The sequence below is a fragment of the Piliocolobus tephrosceles genome, chromosome 4, assembly GCF_002776525.5.
Source record: "Piliocolobus tephrosceles isolate RC106 chromosome 4, ASM277652v3, whole genome shotgun sequence".
NCBI lineage: Eukaryota > Metazoa > Chordata > Mammalia > Primates > Cercopithecidae > Piliocolobus > Piliocolobus tephrosceles.
In genome coordinates, this window is record NC_045437.1 from 163,244,546 (window position 1) to 163,265,549 (window position 21,004).

A 21,004-nucleotide genomic window follows, 5' to 3' on the forward strand; every position below is an offset into this window, starting at 1 on the left:
GCCTCAGCCTCCCGAGTAGCTGGGACCACAGGCGCCAGCCACCTCGCCCGGCTAATTTTTTGTATTTTTAGTAGAGACGGGGTTTCACCGTGTTAGCCAGGATGGTCTCGATCTCCTGACCTCGTGATCCGCCCGTCTCGGCCTCCCAAAGTGCTGGGATTACAGGCTTGAGCCACCGCGCCCGGCAAAACCAGCTCTTTAAGTGAGCGATAAACTTCATTCCTGGGCCTCAGTCTCCCGCTCAGGGAGAAAAGGAGCACCAGAGGCTGTTTCAGGCCGATGTCCCCAGATGCTATGTATCTGGCAAAATCTGCCCCTTAATGGTCACCTAGCGGCGCTGGAGTGGGGAAGCCCTAAGTTTAGAAATAAAGAAAGAGCGGTAGGTGGAAGTGAAACGGCCAAGAGACCGCCGCCAAGCCAGCCTCCAAGAGGCGCCAGGGCTCGCGCGCCCGGCCTCGCAGGGAGCCGCCGGGTCGGGGCTCGCACGCCCAGCCGCTGCCGGCCCTGCAGCCCGGGCTCCATGAGCCCGCCCGGGGAACGCCTGCTCGCTCCTTCAGCCGCCACTGACCCAGCAGCCGCCTGCGCGCTTCCTGCGGCCTCACCGCCGCCTGCGCGCTTCCTGCGGCCGAGGCTCGGCGCGCCCAGCCACGATAACCCACCCTCCTTTCACACTCACCGGCAACTGCAGCGTCCTGTCGCTGGGTGCGACCGTCATGTCGGAATCCGAGTCGGAAAGCTGCCCATCTTCCATGTCGCCGACCTCCAACGCCATCTTCCTGCGGTGCGATGAGCTGCGCGGCGGAGGGTCAGGAGAGTACTTCCGGCGGTGCGGCCGGAAGGCGCCGCGGCGCGCCTGTTTGGGCGCCCCCGCACGGAGGCCAGCCTGTTGCAGCGGCCTGAGGCGTAGCCATTGCATTTCAACTACCCGGGAAAATGAATCCCTTGTTCCCCCAACACTTCTCTTTCAAACTTTATTTTCGTGCAAACAAAAATATGTCACGAATCGCGGTCGTCTGGGATTCCCCCTTGGCCGTACATCCTTCGCCTGTATGCTCTGGACAAGCCTCCCCGCTTCCATTTTTGCTTCTCCATAATCCACTCTACATATTGCTTCCAGGGAAGACTTTCAAGCGGTATAGCCCGCCCTCTGTATCCCCTCCCTATCCACGGATGCCGAACCTGCGGATGGGAAGGACGCACTGTGCACCACCACATAATATAAGGGGCTTGAGCATGGCCTATGTTGGTATCTGTGGGGGTCCTGAAAACAATGACCCGTGAAACCGAGGGACAATTGTACCTTAGCTGGAATCTTCCAAGTGCACCCCTCCCCAAAACAAGGACTGAGTTCTCAGCATGGTGTTTGAAATGTTTGTTTTTCGGTGTCATAAAGAAATAGCACTTGAACATAAATTTAATTTATTGAGTAAGGCCATTTTTACTTTCTGCAGAAAGGGTACGTCCACCAGCAGTTTTGCCAGGAGAGTACACTGAACAAAGGAGAGGGGGTCATTTATAAGCTGAGGCGTTTACCTTACTGCTGTGGCTGGTTTTTATTGGCTGGAACAGGACCTCACATTTTGTATTCCTTGGGATTGGCTAGCAACTTGGAACTTTTTAAAAGAGGCAAAGGTAGAGGAGAACAAACCCGAAGGAAGAAGTACCTTGTGGAATGCGGAGAAAGATAAAAACACTTTTAAATAACGAAGAGGAACAGGCTATGACCTAATGCTTGCTTGGACTAGTATAAGCATGCCAGGGCAAATATTTAGGCTAAATTGTGGGAGCTAAGAACATAAAGTACATTTATTTTATTATAGCTAGCAGATACTTAAGAATGTTAGCACAGGTCTTTGAATAAATTTTGCTTTTAAGAGAGATTACTATTTATTCCTAATTAGATGGGGAGGAAAGTCTTTGAGGAGGAACCTCTATTTTACTTTTTACAATGGCAAACAAGGTTATGTGGACTGGGCACCAGGTCACTGGTCCTGGTGTGTCCCCCTCCCCACCCGCTGGCGCGCTGAACCTGTTGTTCCTCAGGCAAGCCCTCTGCATTTGCTGTTCACTCGGCCTGGAAGGCCCTTCCCTCAACCCACCCCATTCTTTAAAGATTATCTTGGATCGCCTTTGTAAAAATTGTAACAGTGAGAAAATTATGGCAGTGGGAGACATCTGATCTAGCTAACCCCTATTTTGCTTTTAGCTTTCAAGCTGCCCTTAATTATTCCTGGGCTTGGGCCAGTCAGTGTAACTTTGGGAGATATTTGGTTTATAGTTTAAATGATAATAACCCTTCCCCAAAAGCCAACCGCCTTTGTAAAGCTAATAAGAGATCACCAGGGTAGAAGGATAAAGGGGGCTGAATTCTGCTAAAGTGTAGACATAAACTGTTGCCAGTCATTATTCCAGAGGTCACAAGGTATGCAACTTTTCCAATTACTCTTCCAGATAACATCACTATTGTAGACCCTAAGATTGGCATTTTGAGATATCTTTTCAGGTATTTTGCCTGTCTGACTACCCAATGGTTCCACCTGAAGCTCTAACCGCTTCTGTGGTCCCACACAGAAGCTATTGACCTGCTTGAGGACAATTTCCCACACCCCAATGACTGCATCCGCAGCCAATAAGCAGCAAGAACCCATTGCTTAGCCATTCCATCCCTTCCCCAAACTATCTTTGGAAAACACTAGTCCCTGAATTCTCCAAGAGATTGATTGAGTAATAACCCTGTCTCCCACACGGCGTGGGTGGCCTCCTGTCTATTAAATTCTTTCTTTCTTCTTTTTGAGACAGGTTTGCTCTGTCTCCCAGGCTGGAGTGCAGTGGCAAAATCTCGGCTCACTGCAGCCTCTGCCTCCCGGGTTCAAGTGATTCTCATCCCTCAGCCTCCCAAATAGCTGGGAATACAGGCATGCACCACCAGGCTTGGCTAATTTTTGTATTTTTAGCAGAGACGGCATTTGACCATGTTGGTCAGGCTGGTCTCGAACTCCTGATCGCCCTGACTCTTGATTTGCCCTCCCTGGTCTCCCAAAGTGCTGGGACTACAGGCGTGAGCCACAGTACCTGGTTCCTCTGCCACTTTTAATACAGAACTGTTTTAAGGTGTCCTGAGTTTAGCCACTACATTTTCATTTCTATAGGGCTTTGCAGTTTTCAAAGTGCTTTCATATATGATTCATTTAATTCTGTCTCTTTCTGCTCAGCCTCATTACAATTCATCATTTCTGATTTTTCCTGAACTCCTGTTAAGCAGGGCTAACAGGAGTTTTGAAAAAACAAGGTAGAAGAAGGATGCAATCCCTATTTTCAATGTGAGCAGTTGCTGGTGCCTATTTTCCCAGAATCGGCTTATTTAGTTATTTTTTGAGACAGGGTCTTGCTGTGTCCCCCAGGCTGGAATAGAATGGTATGATCTTGGTGCTCTGCAACTTCCACCTCCTGGGTTTAAGCAATTCTCCAGGCTCAGCCTCCCAAGTAGCTAGGACTGCAGATGTGCACCACCACATCTGGCTAATTTTTGTATTTTTAGTAGAGATGGGGTTTCACCGTGTTGGCCAGGCTGGTCTCGAACTCCTGATTAGTCAAGTGATCCTTCTACCTTGGTCTCCCAAAGTTCTGGGATCACAGGTATGAGCCACTGTGCCAAGCCAGCCAGAATTGGTTTAGAAGGATGGCCACACTTCTCTTCTTGACTTGAAGAGAGGGAAGCCAACACTCCTTGAGGACACTATGTATTGCTCCTAATCCTCAGTGCATCTGTCTATGTGTTTTAATTTCGTGGAAGTGAATGGAAGAGAAGAGAATAAATAATGCGGTTTTGGGATATGCAGACAAAGAATCTTGTTGGCTGATAGAAAGTGATGAGAGTCAGTTAAAATGTCTGAGAATTAGCTGGGTGCAGTGGCTAATGCCTGTAATCCCAGCACTTTGGGAGGCTGAGGTGGGTGGATCACAAGGTCAGGAAATCAAGACCATCCTGGCCAACATGGTGAAACCCTGTCTCTACTAAAAATACAAAAATTAGCTGGGTGTGATGGTGCGTGCCTGTAGTCCCAGCTACTCAGGAGGCTGAGGCAGGAGAATCACTTGAACCTGGGAGGTGGAGGTTGTAGTGAGCTGAGATCGCGCCACTGTACTCCAACCTGGGGACAGAGTGAGACTCTGCCTCAAAAAAAAAGAGAAAGAAAAAAAGAAGTCTGAGAATTAAAATTAGAAAAATTAGCACTGTGGTCCTCCGTGTAGATGGAAGACAGCAGCAGGGTTGTTGATAGAGATTACCGATGTCAGATAGGGCATTGCTACTCATTCGAAGGTGTTATTTATTGGTTCATTTGTTCATACACTCATATAAGTGAGCATAAACTTGGAACAATGCTAGGAACTGTGGAGCAATGCAAGGACGAGTCAGAGATGGTCCTTGCCCTAATAGGAAAAAACCGTAGCATTTACAAAAGGAAGCATCATGCGTGTATGCCTAGTACTAACTGTAGTTTCTGGTAGCTGCTTGATACATGCAGAGTGTTTGTTCAAATCATTTTTATTATAAGGGTGGAAGAGATAAAGCTCATGCTTGAATGCAGAGATGAAAGGGGCCAGGAGTGGTGGCTCAAGCCTGTAATCCCAGCAGTTTGGGAGGCCGAGGTGGGCAGATCCCTTGAGCCAAGAGGTGCAGACCAGCCTGGGCAACATGGGGTACCCCATCTTTACAAAAAACCCACAAAAATTAGCTGGGTGTGGTAGCATGCCTGTAGTCCCAGCGACTCGGGAGGTTGAGGTAGGAGAATCACTAGAGCCCTGGAGGTTGAGACTTCAGTAAGCCATGATCTTGCCACTGCACTCTAGCATGGGCAAGCATATTTTAAACTCATGTTCAAATAATGCCAATTGAGATATTAGTATTTCCGTCTTATAGGGTCGGCCCAGTTATTGCGAAATGAGATGGGGCATGGATGAGTGAAAGGATAGTGTAGGAAGACAGAAGAAATGGAGAATGAAGGAAATTGATCAAAACTGTCTTTATTATTTAAAAGTAAGAGCCGGAGGCCGGGCGCGGTGGCTCAAGCCTGTAATCCCAGCACTTTGGGAGCCCGAGACGGGCGGATCACAAGGTCAGGAGATCGAGACCATCTTGGCTAACACGGTAAAACTCCGTCTCTACTAAAAAATACAAAAAAAAAAAAAACCAGCCGGGCGAGGTGGCGGGCGCCTGTAGTCCCAGCTACTCAGGAGGCTGAGACAGGAGAATGGCCTAAACCTGGGAGGTGGAGCTTGCAGTGAGCTGAGATCCAGCCACTGCACTCCAGCCTGGGCGGCAGAACAAGACTCCATCTCAAAAAAAAAAAAAAAAAAAAAAAGAAAAGTAAGAGCCAGGTGCGGTGGCTCATACCTGTAATCCCAGCACTTTGGGAGGCTGAGGCGGGTGGATCACGAGGTCAGCAGTTCGAGACCAGTCTAGCCAATATAGTGAAACCCCCCTCAATACTCAAAATACAAAAAATTGGCCAAGTGTGGTAGTGGGCGCCTGAAATCCCAGCCACGCAGGAGGCTGAGGCAGGAGAATCGCGTGAACCCGGAAGGTGGAGGTTGCAGTGAGCTGAGATTGAGCCATTGGACTCCAGCCCCAGCAACAGTGCCAGACTCCCTCTAAAAAAAAAAAAAAAAAAAAAAAAAAAAAGCAAGAATAGGCTGGATGCAGTGGCTCACACCTGTCATCCCAGGACTTTGAGAGACTGAGGCGGGCAGATCATCTCAGGTCAGGAGTTCCAGACCAGCCTGGCTAACATGGTGAAACCCCGTTTCTACTAAAAATACAAAAAAATTAGCTGGGTGTGGTGGCATACACCTGTAATCGCAGCTACTCGGGAGGCTGAGGCAGGAGAATCCGCTTGAACCCGGGAGGCAGAGGTTGCAGTGAGCCAAGATCGCGCCATTGCACTCTAGCTCGGGCAACAAGATCGAAACTCCGTCTCCAAAAAAACAAAATAAATAAATAAAAAATAAAGTAAGAATATACCGAGGCAGAGTATTTATAGAGGAAATGCAACAATCTAATATTTATCATTAATTACAAATCTTTAATTTGTAATTTACCAAAACAGTGAAAACAAACAACCCTTCCCCCGCCCCCCAATACAAACCCTCCCTTGGCTACTCCAGGGACCAGAGGCATCGCCATCGCTAAGGAGCTGTTTAGGAATGTCGGTTCTCCGACCCTAGCCCAGACTTACTGAATCAGAATGAGCATTTACCACGACGACCAGGTAACTTCATGCATTTTACAGTTTCAGAACCCCTGCTATAGTCTGCTGTACTCCAGCGGCAATATTTTGCTGAAAAGAATTCCTAGCTGGAGCCGTGGCTCCCGGAGTCTTTCACCAGATGGCAGCAGCAGTCCCTATGGCGCTCCCATTGTTCCAGGCAGGATTCAGCCGCAGGCATCTCCGGAAGACCAGGGGCCGACGGGGCGGTGGCGGGGTCGTACCCCGTGGGAGGGATCGGGTCTGCCCTATGGGTTCTTCCGGGCGGGGGGCGGGGCTCTATTTCAGCCACTCTACCGGCCTTAGGCTCCTTCCGAATTCTGGGCTCAGTATGTGGCGTCTACCCCGCGCGCTGTGTGTGCACGCTGCAAAGACCAGCAAGCTCCCTGGACCTTGGAGCAGGCCTGCCGCCTTCATGTCCACTCTCCTCATCAATCAACCCCAGTATGCGTGGCTGAAAGAGCTGGGGCTCCGCGAGGAAAACGAAGGCGTGTATAATGGAAGCTGGGGAGGCCGGGGAGAGGTATGCGGGCGCTTAAGAAATCTGTGCAGCCGCCGGGGTTCGCTCGAGGAGGCCGGGCGGGCACTGACCTACCGAGTCCCCGCTGGCGCTGGAGGAGGTAGTACAGAATGGGAGATTTTGAAGCTCCACAGTAAAAGTTTTCTCGTGTAGGGTGCCTTTAAAATGAAAACTTAGATTTTAGGTCCTTGTGTGCTATGCAGAATCGAAGTCATTTTGGAGCTGTAGGGGGCTAAACTTCCCGCTCATCTTTAAAACCTTGTGGTCTTGGATCTGTAGTGAGAAATGTGGCACATTGAGGGGTGCAACTGATCTTAATTTAGAGCTTAACTTTGGCTCTTCACCTGTGACATGCACCGCAGGTAACGTTCTTCAGTGTAGTTTAAAGTTATCTTTCTTCCTGAATTCCTTGGGAGTTTGCAAGCTCGGACTTGCTGAAATCCTGCCATGTTTTACGTTGGGTTGTGAACTCCTTTGAGGACTGGGTTTTCAGCATTTCTCCGTTGCCCAGGGCTTAACACCGCACCTGATGCCCGTTACTGCTCAATACAATGTTTTATAGAATACAAAGGGAAGGGAAGGTTGTTATCGTCCAGAGTTTTTTAAAAAGAAAGTTTTTTATAAGAAGATGTTATATAACAGTTAAACTTTGTTGGACGTTGTAATGAACCTGCCTTGGTAAAGGGAACCCACTTCTTCCTTTTTGTTATTAGTGGCTGTAGGAGATACAGATAATTTTAATTGCTCGTCAAATCTCAGTGTTTAATCTTGGTTTCCATGTAGTATCTGATCATTAGGCCTTTTTAGCTGTGCCTTGATTTTCCCTTTCATTGTTGACCTGAGACCTCTCCAACTGGTGTGGACACAGGCCTTTCCCATGGTTTTCCCGCCTTGGCCATTTCATCTCTGAGCAGAGATGACTTGTCACTAGTAAGGGAGAGAAGGAATAATTAAAACTAGTCAGTTTGGGCTGTTATTAACGGAAAAAGAGGCAAAATAACTGGTTACATTAAAGCTTTTGTTTATACACCTAATATTGAGATATCAGGGGAGAGTTTTGCAGTAAAGGTAGTTTCTAATGTTTAAGTCAGAAATGAAAGACAACCTCTGTAGAGTGGTTTATATGTAACAGAAGTTAACCTAAGGTTTTTGAGTTCAGATATTATATCATTTTTTCCTCTCTTGTTTTTCTTCCTCCTGTTTGGTCTATTCAGAAGGGATTACGTTTTCTATACATGATCATCATCCTTTTGTTTTAAGGTTATTACGACCTATTGCCCTGCTAACAATGAGCCAATAGCAAGAGTCCGACAGGTAAGAGTGTGTGTGTGTGTGTGTGTGTGTGTGGGTGTGTGTTTAATTCAGATTACACACAAGGAGTTTGTGCAGGCTTTCTTTAGAGGCAGAAGCCAGTTAGGCAGGTCAAGAGTAATACAAAATCACAAATGCAGAGGATCATATGTTTATTTTTCACTGGACATTTAGGACCGTCTGGGGGAGACTGTCCTCCCTTGGGTGGGGGCGTGAAAAGGAAAGAACCATAGAAAAGGTGAAGCATAGAAAGACTAGGCAGAGGGCCATTTAAGACAGTGCTTCTGAAGTATCTGAGGATTTTGTTAGAATAAAGCTTCTGATTTCTGAAGTCTGGGTTGGAGCTCAAGGTTCTGCATTTCTAATATGCCTCACATGTTGTTCCCAGATGAAGCTGACAGATTTGCTTTGAAAAGCAAGGTTTTAAAGCATAGCTGGATTCCAACCTGTTTTACCAGGTTCTAGCTAGTTTTTGGGAGTGTAGACTGTGGGAATCCTTCTCAGCCATAAATGTTAGGGAACCCTAGAGATTTTCCAGTTCTCTTCTGAAAATATTTGTGTGTTCTAGAAGATCGTCATCACTTTTCTTTATTTCCCCCTCTCTGTCCCCCTACTTCTTAATTTAGGCCAGTGTGGCAGACTATGAAGAAACTGTAAAGAAAGCAAAAGAAGCATGGAAAATCTGGGCAGATGTAAGTATGACCTTTGTTTCGAGAATTCAGAAGAGGTCACTTTGCCTATTGTAAGCAATGAGATACATAAACATCTGATAGGCAGGTCAGTGCTGCCTTGTTAAAATGTGAGCTCCTTGGGGGCTGTGATACTGTACTAGGGCTCCTGCTGTCTTGGTAACACCTCTGCCATATTTCTAGGGTAGTGCCTTTTCTGTACTTGCCATTCATTGAATGGGTAAATGTAAATGAATTAAAACTTTGTGCTGGTATAGTATAAACTTGAGCTGTGAACACTATTCTTCACTGAAATTACTTGAATTTATAATTAAATAGGAAATGAATAGAAGACCTATGCTAGATATATTCATTTGCTCTTCCTCTCTCCCCCTGCCAGATTTGTCTGGGAGTATCTCAGTAATAGGTCAGCATTCCTAGTTTAAAGAACAGCAGCAGACCGGACCTGGTGGCTCACACCTGTAATCCCAGCACTTTAGGAGGCTGAGGCAGGTGGATCATATGAGGTCAGGAATTTGAGTCCAGCCTGGCCAACGTGGTGAAACCCTGTCTCTAGTAAAAATACAAAAATTAGCCGAACATGGTGGCACGTGTAATCCAGTCCACTCGGGAGGCTGAGGCAGTAGAATTGCTTGAGCTTGGGAGGCGGAGGCTGCAGTGAGCCAAGATAGCGCCACTACACTCCATCCAGCCTGGGTGACAGAGGGAGACTCCGTCTCAAAAAAAAGAAAAAAAAAAGAGCAATGGCAGCATCCCTTTCTCAGGGCCAGAAGCTCATATTCCTTGACTGTCTAATCAGGCTGTGAGGCAGAGTCAGCAGCCTCCTTGGTCTCTGAGTCTCCACCATTGGTTGAATGAGCAAATTTAGGAACTGTAACTGGTGCTGGGCTGGCCACACTGACTCATCACTAGGTGGGGGCTAGGCTCCTGAGAAGGGGAGAGTAAAGGCGAACCGAACCGGGATAGCCTGATTTCCCAACCTTCCCAGTACCCCCATCCTCAGTGTGCTTTGTCTTGTAAAAAGAAAAGACTGAGGGTGCCTACCTTCTGGGAGGGTTAAATGAGTTAATCATTTAAAGTGTTTACTGGAGAGCCTGGCACAGGAAAAGCCTCCATACATTTGAGTTAAACCCTGTGCTGCTGGGTGAGGGACTGCTGAGCTGCAGTATTTTCTCTGAGTCAATGATTGCAAGGGGGGTTGGGTGGGGTTGGGGTGGGTTGCAGAGTAGCAACCTGTCCAAGAGAGCCCTGGGTTGGATGAAACTTTTTTTTTTCTTTTTTTTTTAATCAGCCAAGAGACGTCTTTGTGTAAAGCATGAAGCACATCTTTCCTCTAATTATGGATAGAAGTATGGCCTAGGGTTCCATTATACACAATCAAAAGTGTCTTTGGGCAGAAAGATACCACTTCCACAAGTAAACAGTGTGCTAGGTAAAGTTCACCCTACCTGGATAGAGAATAGTGTCCAAAACAGTGTCCTTCATTGTTTTAAAAACTTACTTTTATTTATTTCTGATCATAAAAGTAATAAATATTCTTTTTATTTTTTTTTAAGAAAAGATTGATGCTGTAAATAATATAAACAAATTTAGTCCCTTTACCCCAACTCTGCAATGCAAAATGATGATTAGGTTTAGGTTTTGGTGCATTTCCTTCCAGTCTTTTATGTATTTCTTTCGTAGCTGTTATTATTGTACATTCATATATACATGGTGTGTATAAAATTTTGTGACCTGTAACCTGTGATGATTGCATTGCCTACCATCCTAGAGTTATGGCTTTTTTTTTTTTTTTTTTTTTTTTCTTAAAGACAGGATCTGGCTCTGTCACCTAGGCTGGAGTGCAGTGAGTCAATCCCGGCTCACTGTGACCTCTGCCTTCTGGGCTCAGGAGATCCTCCCATCTCAGCCTCCCAAGTAGCTGGGATTACATGCACACACCACCATGCCTGGCTAATTGTTTTGCATTTTTTGTAGAGATGGGGTTTCACTGTATTGCCTAGGGCGGTCTCGAACTCCTAAATTCAAATGATCTGCCCTCTTTGGCCTCCCAAAGTGCTGTGATTACAGACGTGAACCACCATGCCCAGCTGTGTAATTTTTTTTAAATTGTTGTTTTCCTATACGTATATACTTTTTTCTTTTGAGAAGGAGTCTTGCTCTGTCACTCAGGCTGTAGTGCAGTGGTGTGATCTCCACTCACTGCAACCTCTGCCTTCCAGGTTCAAGTAATTTCCTGCCTTTCTGGGTTTACGCCATTCTCCCGCCTCAGCCTCCCGAGTAGCTGGGACTGCAGGCGCCCGTCACCTCGCCCGGCTAGTTTTTTGTATTTTTTATTAGAGACGTCTCTACTAAAAACACAAAAATTAGCCGGGCCTGCAACCCCCTCTGGGAAGTGAGGAGCGCCTCTGCCCAGCCGCCACCCCATCTGGGATGTGAGGAGCGCCACTGTCCGGCCATCCCACGGTCTGGGGTGAGGGGCGCCTCTGCCCAGGTGCCCAACTGTCAGGGAAGTGAGGTGCCCCTCTGCCCAGCTGCCCACCGTCTGGCAAGTGAGAAGCACCTCTGCCCGGCTGCCGCCCCATCTGGGAAGTGAGGAGCGCCTCTGTCCAGCCGCTGTGCAACCTTCCAAGTGTGAAGTGACAGCCTGTGTGTGATCTTTTCTGTCTTCCCCAAGTTTGCATTTTCGACATTAAAGCTTTTTAATTAAAAGTTTTAAGTTGGAGAACATATTAAAAAAAAAAATTCTGTAATCCCAACACTTTGGGAGGCCAAGGTGGGCGGATCACCTGAGGCTGGGAGTTCGAGACCAGCCTGACCAACATGGAGAAACCCTGTCTATACTAAAAATACAAAATTAGCCAGGCGTGGTGGTGCGCACCTGTAATCCCAGCTACTTGGGAGGCTGAGGCAGGAGAATCACTTGAACCTGGGAGGTGGAGGTTACCATGAGCCGAGATTGAGCCATTGCACTCCAGCCTGGGCAATAAGAGCAAAACTCCATCTCAAAGAAAAAAAAAATTAATAGACTTTTATTTTTTAGAACAGTTTTAAGTTTACAGAAAAACAAGTAGAAAGTACAGAATTTCCGTTACTCCCTCATTCCTCTTACCAAGTTTCCTTTTTTTTTTTTTTTTAAGACAGAGTCTCACTCTGTCACCCAGGCTAGTGTACAGTGGCATGTTCACAGCTTGCGGCTCACTGCAGCTTCGACCTCCTGGGCTCAAGCAATCCTCCTATCTCAGCCTCCTTAGTAACTAGGATTACAGGCATGTTCCTCCACACCTGGCTAATTTTTGTATTTTTTTGTAGAGATGAGGTTTTGCTCTGTTGCCTAGGCTGGTCTCAAACTCCTGGACCCAAGCAGTTTGCCCACCTCAGCCTCCCAAAGTGCTGGGATTACAGGCATGAGCCACCACACCTGGCCATTTTCCCTATTATTAACGTTTTGCATCAGTATGTCATATTTTGTTACAACTGATGAGCCATTGTTGATGTGTTATTATTAACTAAAGTACACAATTTACATGAGGGTTCACTCTTTGCATATACTGTTTTGAATGCTAGTGCAACTTAACATGTTGTCTTCTGACTAGAAACGTCTATTGTATGTGTCTATTTATCCAGGGTAAATACAAACACATTTGAAAAAAATAAAAAAGAGTTTATATGAATTCAAGGTCTTGTCTTTTCCTGAACTGTTTTTTTTTTTTCTTTCTTTTTTTGAGACTGAGTCTTGCTCTGTTGCCCAGGCTGGAGTGCAGTGGCATGATCTTGGCTCACTGCAACCTCCGCCTCCTAGACTCAAGCAATTCTCCTGCTTCATCTTCCTGAGTAGCCGGAACTACAGGCATGAGCCACTGCAAAAAAATTTTTTTTGTGTGTTTTTCAGTAGAGAACAGGATTTCACCATGTTGGCCAGGATGGTCTTGAACTCCTGACCTCAAGTGATCTACCCGCCTCAGATTTAAAAACTGGTTTTTAAAAACCGGTTTTAAAATCTATCTTTGCCCTAGGGAGTGCCAGCTGACATTATGATCTTTCTTAAATATTGGGCTGTACTTTCTTTTGTTGCTATTTTCACATTCAGGATCTTATTTGGCAGTCAAGTCTTGCTCACCATGCCAGACTCTGCACCTAATATCCTTTCTCATACTTCTGGTGCTTTTTAGACCTCCCAATAAATAGAATGGGGGTGCTAAGTGGGAACAGGTTGCTTTACTGGGTAATAGTAGAGTCAGTTGGGGATCCTACTTGTTTGATTTTGAGTTAAGCAAGTGAGTTCAGGGTTTAGCAAAGAGGCAGAGTTTTTCCTAACTGTGCTCTGGGGCTCCTGCCAATAGGTCAGGGACTTAGAGAGGCTCAGTAAGAACAGACCAAAGCTTGACCCCCTTCTCGTCACAGAAGCTTTCCTGTCTCGATCCTCCCTCATGTGAGGCTTCTTTGCTTGGCCCTCGTCCGTTTGGCTGGCCTTGACTGTGTTAGGACAAACCAAAGTTTCATGTAGTTCGAGTTAATTCTAGAATTTTTCTTTTTCTTTTCTTTTTTTTTTTCAGACAGAGTTTTGCTCTTGTTGCCTAGGCTGGAGTGCAATGGCGCCATCTCGGCTCACTGCAACCCCCGCCTCCCCCGTTCAAGCGATTCTCCTACCTCAACCTCCCAAGTAGCTGGGATTACAGGTGCCCGCCACCAATTTAAAAATATTTTTAGTAGAGATGGGGTTTCACCATGTCAGCCAGGCTGGTTTCGAACTCCTGACCTCAAGTGATCCACCCACCTCGGACTCCCAAAGTGCTAGGATTACAGGCATGAGCCACTGCGTCTGGCCAATTCTAGAAGTTTTCAAAAGGAACATTTTTCTTTAAGGGAAATGGAAACAAAGTGAAACATATGGAAAGGTAGCTTATAGAAATTGATTTCTTTCTAAGGAATAGACTTGCTGCTTTCTTCCATGAGCCAGTTTCAGCACAGAATGGGGCCCATTTCTGCCCTCTGCATCCCCATGTGTCCTCATTTTCCCTCTCATCTCTGGTAAGAAAGAGTGGAGTCTTACTCTGTCACCCAGGCTGGAGTGCAGTGGTGTGATCTCGGCACACTGCAGCCTCTGCCTCCTGGGTTCAAGTGATTCTCTTGCCTCAGCCTCCTGAGAACCTGGGATTACGGGCACCACGCGTGGCTAATTTTTGTGTTTACAGGGTCTCACCATGTTGGCCAAGCTGGTCTTGAACTCCTGATCTCAAATGATCCACCTGCCTCGGCCTCCCAAAGTGCTGGGAATAGAGGTGTGAACCACCATCCCCAGCCATAATTTTCCAAAACCACTTTCTCTTGCTTTTCAGCCTTTACGTATGCTCTGTACCCCTCTATCCCCATGCTTTTCCGCTACTTTGCCTACCTCTTCACAACATCTGGCATGTTTTAGGTCTTAGCCCTAAACTCTAAACTTGTAAAAAGCCTACTTCAGATTGCTCCAGTTGTGAAATCTAGCTCCCCTTCTGTGGCATTTGCCACATTAGATTATACTTGCCTGTTTCTTGCCTTTATCGTCCCCATGGACTGTCAACTCTATAGAGAGCAAGAATTGTAACTGCCTCATTTGCAGTAGAGTATCCAGGGAGTAGCACAGTATCTGGCACATAGAACATGTGCAATGATTATCTGTTGAGAAGACTGACTGAATAAAATGTGTCCAGAATGGGAGGTAAAAGGCCATGTATACTGGCCATTCTGAGTTGAAATTAACCAACTTAACTAAACGTATAAATGTGCTCACTAAATTCAATTGAAACATCATTAAACCCACACCATGTGCTAGGAAATGTATAGGTTGTGTGCTGATTGATTTAATGCTACAGGTTTTTGTTTCCTGTTTCCAAAAGTGTGCATATATTGTGAAAATGACAGACATTGCAAACATATAAATTGTGGATGAAAATCTGTTATAATTTCACTCACCAGAAAAAACCATTGTGAACAGCTTGGTATATGTTCCTCCAAATTTAAGCAAAAGTTTAGTTACCGTAAGTGTTCTCTTGTTTTCTATTATCCTATCATAGCTTTTCAATGTTTTCCCATAAAAATCGACCTTATTTTATCACTGTTCCATAATTAACCAATCATGTGCTGATGGACAGTTGGATGGTTTTATTTTTTTCTTTACTAGAAACAGCACTGCAGTGAATATCATTGTACCTATACTTTTGCATACTTATGTATAAGCTCAGTTTCTGTAAGCCGAACTGCTTAGTTAAAGGGTAGGAATGTCATGCCTGTAATCCCAGCACTTTGGGAGACCGAGGCGGGCGGATTACCTGAGATCAGGAGTTTGAGACCAGCTTGACCAACATGGTGAAACCCCATCTCTGCTAAAAATACAAAAAATTAGCCAGGCATGGTGGCAGGTGCCTGTAATCCCAGCTACTTGGGAGGCTGAGGCAGGAGAATTGCTTGAACCCAAGAGGCGGAGGTTGCAGTGAGCCGAGATCGTGCCACTGCGCTCAAGCCTGGGTGCAACAGAGCAAGACCCAGTCTCAAAAAATAAATAAATAAATAAATAAAACAAAGGGTAGGAATGTTTTAAATGTTAATAGATTGCAAAGTGACCAGAAAAGCTGTGCTAAGACATGATGAGACACTTGGGGAGAAGAGAGAGCAAGGAAAAGCCTTGAGCTCACAGTCAAGTTCTGTGAGGCAAGTGTGAGCAGTGCTGCGATGAGGAGCAGTGGGAGTTAGGGGGAGGGTGTGACTGGCCTGTGCCTGGGGAAGGTTTGATGGAGGGGAGTGTTCCTTTTACCTGTACTTTATTTTTTTATGTTTTTATTTTTGAGATGGAATTTCACTCTTGTCATCCAGGCTGGAGTGCAATGGTGGGATCTCAGCTCCCTGCAACCTCCCCCTCCTGGGTTCAAGTGATTCTCCTGTTTCAGCCTCCCGAGTAGCTGGGATTACAGGCACCTGCCACCATGCCTGGCTAATTTTTGTATTTTTAGTAAAGATGGGGTTTCACCATGTTGGCCAGGCTCGTCTTGAACTCCTGACGCCAAGTGATCCACCTGCCTTGGCCTCTCAAAGTGCTGGGATTACAGGTGTGAGCCACCATGTCCAGCCTTAGCTATACTTTGAAGGAGAGGCAGAATTGGGAAGAACTTGATGGGAGAGAGGGAGTGATGGTCACAGTTGGAGAAATTGTGTCTCATTCATGAATCACATCTCAAACTTTATGACATAAGCTGTGCTCTTTACCCCCAAAACCTGATGTTTCCCTTCAAGTCTTCTTCATCCCAGTAATTATACTTCCATCTACCCAGCTATTGAAGCTAGAAACCTGAAAGTCATCCTGAGTTCTTTTATGCTCTTCATTTCCTGCATCTGTGTGTCCTTTCAATTCTACTCCCAAAATAGACGCTGAATCCACTTGTTGTTCCCCTTGTTACCACTGCAATCTTTTTATTTTTTTGAAATGGAGTCTCGCTCTGTCGCCCAGGCTGGAGTGCAGTGATGCGATCTTGGCTCACTGCAAGCTCCGCCTCCCAGGTTCACACCATTCTCCTGCCTCAGCTTCCCGAGTAGCTGGGACTACAGGCGCCTGCCACCATGCCCAGCTAATTTTTTGTGCCCGCCACCATGTCCAGCTAATTTTTTGCATTTTTAGTAGAGATGGGGTTTCACCATGTTAGCCAGAATGTTTTCCATCTCCTGACCTTGTGATCCGCCTGCCTTGGCCTCCCAAAGTGCTGGGTTTATAGGCATGAGCCACCGTGCCCAGCCACCACTGCAGTCTTAAGACTAAGTCTCTGTAGTCTTTTTTTTTTTGAGACAGTGTCTTGCTCTTGTTGCCCAGGCTGGAGTGCAGTGGCATGATCATGATCTCGGTTCACTGCAGCCTCCGCCTCCTGGGTTCCAATGATTCTCCTGCTTCAGCCTCCCAACTAGCTGGGATTAGAGGTGCCCACCACCACATCTGGCTCATTTTTTGTAATTTTAGTAGAGACGAGGTTTCACCATGTTGGCCGGGCTGGTCTTGATCTACTGACCTCAGATGATCCACCCACCTTGGCCTCCCGAAGCTGGGATTACAGGCGTGTGCCACTGCGCCTGGCCTATAATACATTCTTAACTGATCTCCCTGCTTCTACTCTTTTCCCCTTCAACATATCCTCTACTTGTCAGATAGCATATTAAAAATCAAAGCAAATCCTCTTATTCTGCACCTTAAAAGCCATTCAAGACTTCACATTGCACCTGGAGTAAGATTCCGACACCTTACAAGCTTCTGGCTTTAGACATACTGGCTTTCCCGATCAGCCCCTTTTTTTTTCATGGACCCCTCTTACATGTTTTTTTCTTATCCCTGGGAAGAATATTCCTGTGACTTACTTTTCCCATTCTTCAGGTTTCAGCTTCAATATTACCTCCTTTGAGATTTTTCCTGCCAACCTTTTTTTTTTTTTTTTTTTTTTTTTTTTTTTTTGTTGAGATGGAGTCTCACTCTATTGCCAAGGCTGGAGTGCAGTGGCGTGATCTCGGCTCACTGCAACCTCTGCCTCCAAGGTTCAAGCAATTCTCCCGTCTCGGCCTCCTGAGCAGCTGGGATGACAGGCGCATGCTACCATGCCCAGATAATTTTTGTGTTTGTAGTAAAGACGGGGTTTCACCATGTTGGCCAGGCTGGTCTCGAACTCCTGACCTCGTGATCTGCCCTCCCCCCACCCCCCAGCCTTCCAAAGTGTTGGGATTACAGGTATGAGCCACTGCACCCGGCCTCCTGCCAACCTTTTAGGTAAAGTAACTTACCCATTTCCCCTCCAATCTTGGTGTTTTTCTCTGTCTCAGCTTCCTTTTTATTTCCTTTGTCTTTATAACCCTGATGGCAATTTGTAGTTATTTGTTGCCTTTTCTTCTCTGTGCCTTCCAGTAGGTATTTGCTCCAGGAATGCCTTGCTTCTTATTTTAGCTTTAGTGTCTGGCCATATCACAGTCTTGATATGATCAAAAGTCTTTGATATGATTGTACTTTGTTCTTTTACAGCGCACATCCAATACTGTGTTACAGACATGAATTTATGCTTTGAATCAGACACAAAAATTGCATTCTTTTCTTAGATTCCTGCTCCAAAACGAGGAGAAATTGTAAGACAGATTGGCGATGCCTTGCGGGAGAAGATCCAAGTACTAGGAAGCTTGGTAAAGTGTTTTTGTAGTATATACACAATTCTTTGAGTGGAGAATAAGGCTGTCATGCTTTTCTATATATAAGATTATGAGGTTTTTTTTTTTTTTTTTTGAGACGGAGTCTCGCTCTGTCCCCCTGGCTGGAGTGCAGTGGCGCGATCTCGGCTCACTGCAAGCTCTGCCTCCTGGGTTCCTGCCATTCTCCTGCCTCAGCCTCCTGAGTAGCTGGGACTACAGATGCCCGCCACCGCGCCCGGCTAATTTTTTGTATTTTTAGTAGAGACAAGGTTTCACCGTGGTCTCGATCTCCTGACCTTGTGATCCGCCCGCTTCAGCCTCCCAAAGTGCTGGGATTACAGGTGTGAGCCACTGCGCCCGGCCGATTGTGAGGTTTTAAAAAATTTTTTTTGAGATGGAGTCTCTCTGTCACCCAGGCTGGAGAGCAGTGGTACAGTCTTGGCTCACTGCAGCTTCCGCCTCCCGTGTTCTAGCAATTTCCCTGCCTGAGCCTCCTGAGTAGCTGGGCTTACAGGCTTGTGCCACCACGGCTGGCTACGTTTTTGAATTTTTTTCTTTTTTTGAGACGGAGTCTCGCTCTGTCGCCCAGGCTGGAGTGCGGTGGCACGATCTCGGCCACTGCAAGCTTTGCCTCCCAGGTTCACCCCATTCTCCTGCCTCAGCCTCCTGAGTAGCTGGGACTACAGGTGCCCACCACCACGCCCAGCTAATTTTTTTGTATTTTTAGTAGAGATGGGGTTTCACCATGTTAGCCAGGATGGTCTCGATCTCCTGACCTCATGATTTGCCCACCTCGGCCTCCCAAAGTGCTGGGGTTACAGGCGTGAGCCACCGCGCCCAGCAGTTTTTTGTGTTTTTTAAGTAGAGATGGGGTTTCACAATGTTGGCCAGGCTGGTCTTGAACCCGCCTGCCTCAGACTCTCGAAGTGCTGGGATTATAGGCATGGGCCACCACACTTGGCTAGATGAGTTTTTAAGAAAAGTAGTTTATATTATATTTTATTTATTTATTATTTAATAATTTATTTATTTTTGAGATGGAGTCTTGCTCTTGTCACCCAGGCTGTAATGCAATGGCAGGATCTTGGCTCACTGCAACCTCCCCCTCTCGGGTTCAAGTGATTCTCCTGCCTCAGCCTCCCAAGTAGCTGGGATTACAGGTGTGCGCCACCACGTATGGCTAATTTTTGTGTTTTTAGTAGAGACGTGGTTTCACCATGTTGGCCAGGCTGGTCTTGAACTCCGGACCTCAGGTGATCCGCCCGCCTTGGCCTCCCAAAGTGCTGGGATTACAGGCATGAGCCACTGTGCCCGGTTGTACTTTATGTATTTTAAAAATTCTTTCCTTAGAGGAAAGATTAACAAGGTAGATAGGAAAAAGTGAAGGCAATTCTTGTGTTTGAAAATTCTTTGGAAAATGAAACAGACTTTCCTCAGTTTATTACATTTACAAAATATGTTTTGCTTCCCCTTTAATTTAATGTTTATAATGTGAATTCTGTTGGAAAAATTCTGCTTGTCGTTTTATATTTCTAGGTATCTTTGGAGATGGGGAAAATCTTAGTGGAAGGTGTGGGTGAAGTTCAGGAGTATGTGGATATCTGTGACTATGCTGTTGGTTTATCACGGATGATTGGAGGACCTATCTTGCCTTCTGAAAGTAAGCAATGAAATTAGTTAAGCTGAGTTTTGTACTCTGATATACAGAGCTCCAAAAAAAAAAAAAAAAAGTACTCTGGCTATGGACTGTGCAAAAGAGAAATTTCTTTTCTTTTTTTTTTTTGAGACGGAGTCTTGCTCTGTCGCCCAGGCTGGAGTGCAGTGACGCGATCTCGGCTCACTGCCAGCTCCACCTCCCGGGTCCACGCCATTCTCCTGTCTGAGCCTCCCGAGTAGCTGGGACCACAGGCGCCTGCCACCACGCCCGGCTAATGTTTTTGTATTTTTAGTAGAGACAGGGTTTCACCATTAGCCAGGATGGTCTCCATCTCCTGACCTCATGATCCGCCCGCCTCAGCCTCCCAAAATGCTGGGATTACAGGCGTGAGCCACCGTGTCCGGCCATAAGAGAAATTTAAAGTGACATAAATAGGTGAAAATATCCTCAATCTTTCAAAGAAATGCAAATTAAAACATGAAAATGTTAGATCAAGAACCTTTTTGTTTTAAAGATAAAACTTAATGTTGGCAAGTGCATGGTTAGACACTTTTAACTCATCTGTAAAATGATTTGGAAATATACCCAAAGAGCTGTAACTTTAAAGAGCCCAGTTTTAAGAATCTAAGTAAATAATCTGAAATAAGACAGAAGTTATGTGTGAAGAAGTTCATTGTGGCATCAATTAAAAACATTAGAAATGACCTAAATGTCGAATCATAAGGGGAAAAAATCTAAGCCAATTTTAGTAGACTGTTCGTATGTACTAAAAATAATGTTTGTGAAGGTTGTCTTCCCCTAACCCACACGTTTACAGGAAGGTTTTATTTACTTGTTTTTAAATTATACTAATGTTAATTTTTTTTGAAGAGGTGTTAGATTCATATCAGAAAATTAGAAAGCAATAAAAGGGTAAAGGATGAAAAGTTTCCCTCCTACCCCTGTGGCTAAGCCATAGTACGCCATGGAAGTAGTGAATGCTTTCCATTTCTTGTGTGTCCTTTTTATATTTGTAGGATCTTGCTGTGTTGTTCAGGCTGGTCTCAAACTTCTGGCCTCGAGTGATCCTCCCCTTCAGCTTCTCCAGTAGTTGGGATTATAGGCGTAAGCCACCCTGCTAGGCCCTTGTGTATCTTTTTTAGAGCATGTACAGCCAAATATGTAGCAAACTATACATTCTTGTTTTGTTTTTTTGAGACTGACTTTTGCTCTGTCGCCCAGGCTGGAGTGCAGTGGTGTGATCTCAGCTCACTGCAACCTCCGCCTCCTGGGTTCAAGCGATTTTCTGCCTCAGCTTCCCGAGTAGCTAGGATTACAGGCGTGCACCACCACACCCAGCTAATTTTTGTATTTTTGGTAGAGGTGGGGTTTC

At 45.9% G+C, this 21,004-nt stretch overlaps 2 protein-coding genes across 2 annotated transcripts in view; one reads left to right on the forward strand and one right to left on the reverse strand.

The window, feature by feature from the left end:
* Positions 1–835, reverse strand: part of PHAX (phosphorylated adaptor for RNA export) — a 26,441-nt gene extending 25,606 nt beyond the window's left edge. The window contains exon 1 of the mRNA XM_023197026.1: positions 677–835. Coding sequence (XP_023052794.1) covers positions 677–772 — 96 coding nt within the window. The 5' untranslated portion in view covers positions 773–835. The remainder of the gene's footprint in view (positions 1–676) is intronic.
* A 5,288-nt stretch (positions 836–6,123) lies between these two features.
* Positions 6,124–21,004, forward strand: part of ALDH7A1 (aldehyde dehydrogenase 7 family member A1) — a 53,637-nt gene continuing 38,756 nt past the window's right edge. The window contains exons 1-5 of the mRNA XM_023197033.1: positions 6,124–6,789; positions 8,047–8,100; positions 8,724–8,789; positions 17,889–17,969; positions 19,512–19,635. Of these exons, the coding sequence (XP_023052801.1) occupies positions 6,388–6,789; positions 8,047–8,100; positions 8,724–8,789; positions 17,889–17,969; positions 19,512–19,635 (727 nt within the window). The 5' untranslated portion in view covers positions 6,124–6,387. The remainder of the gene's footprint in view (positions 6,790–8,046; positions 8,101–8,723; positions 8,790–17,888; positions 17,970–19,511; positions 19,636–21,004) is intronic.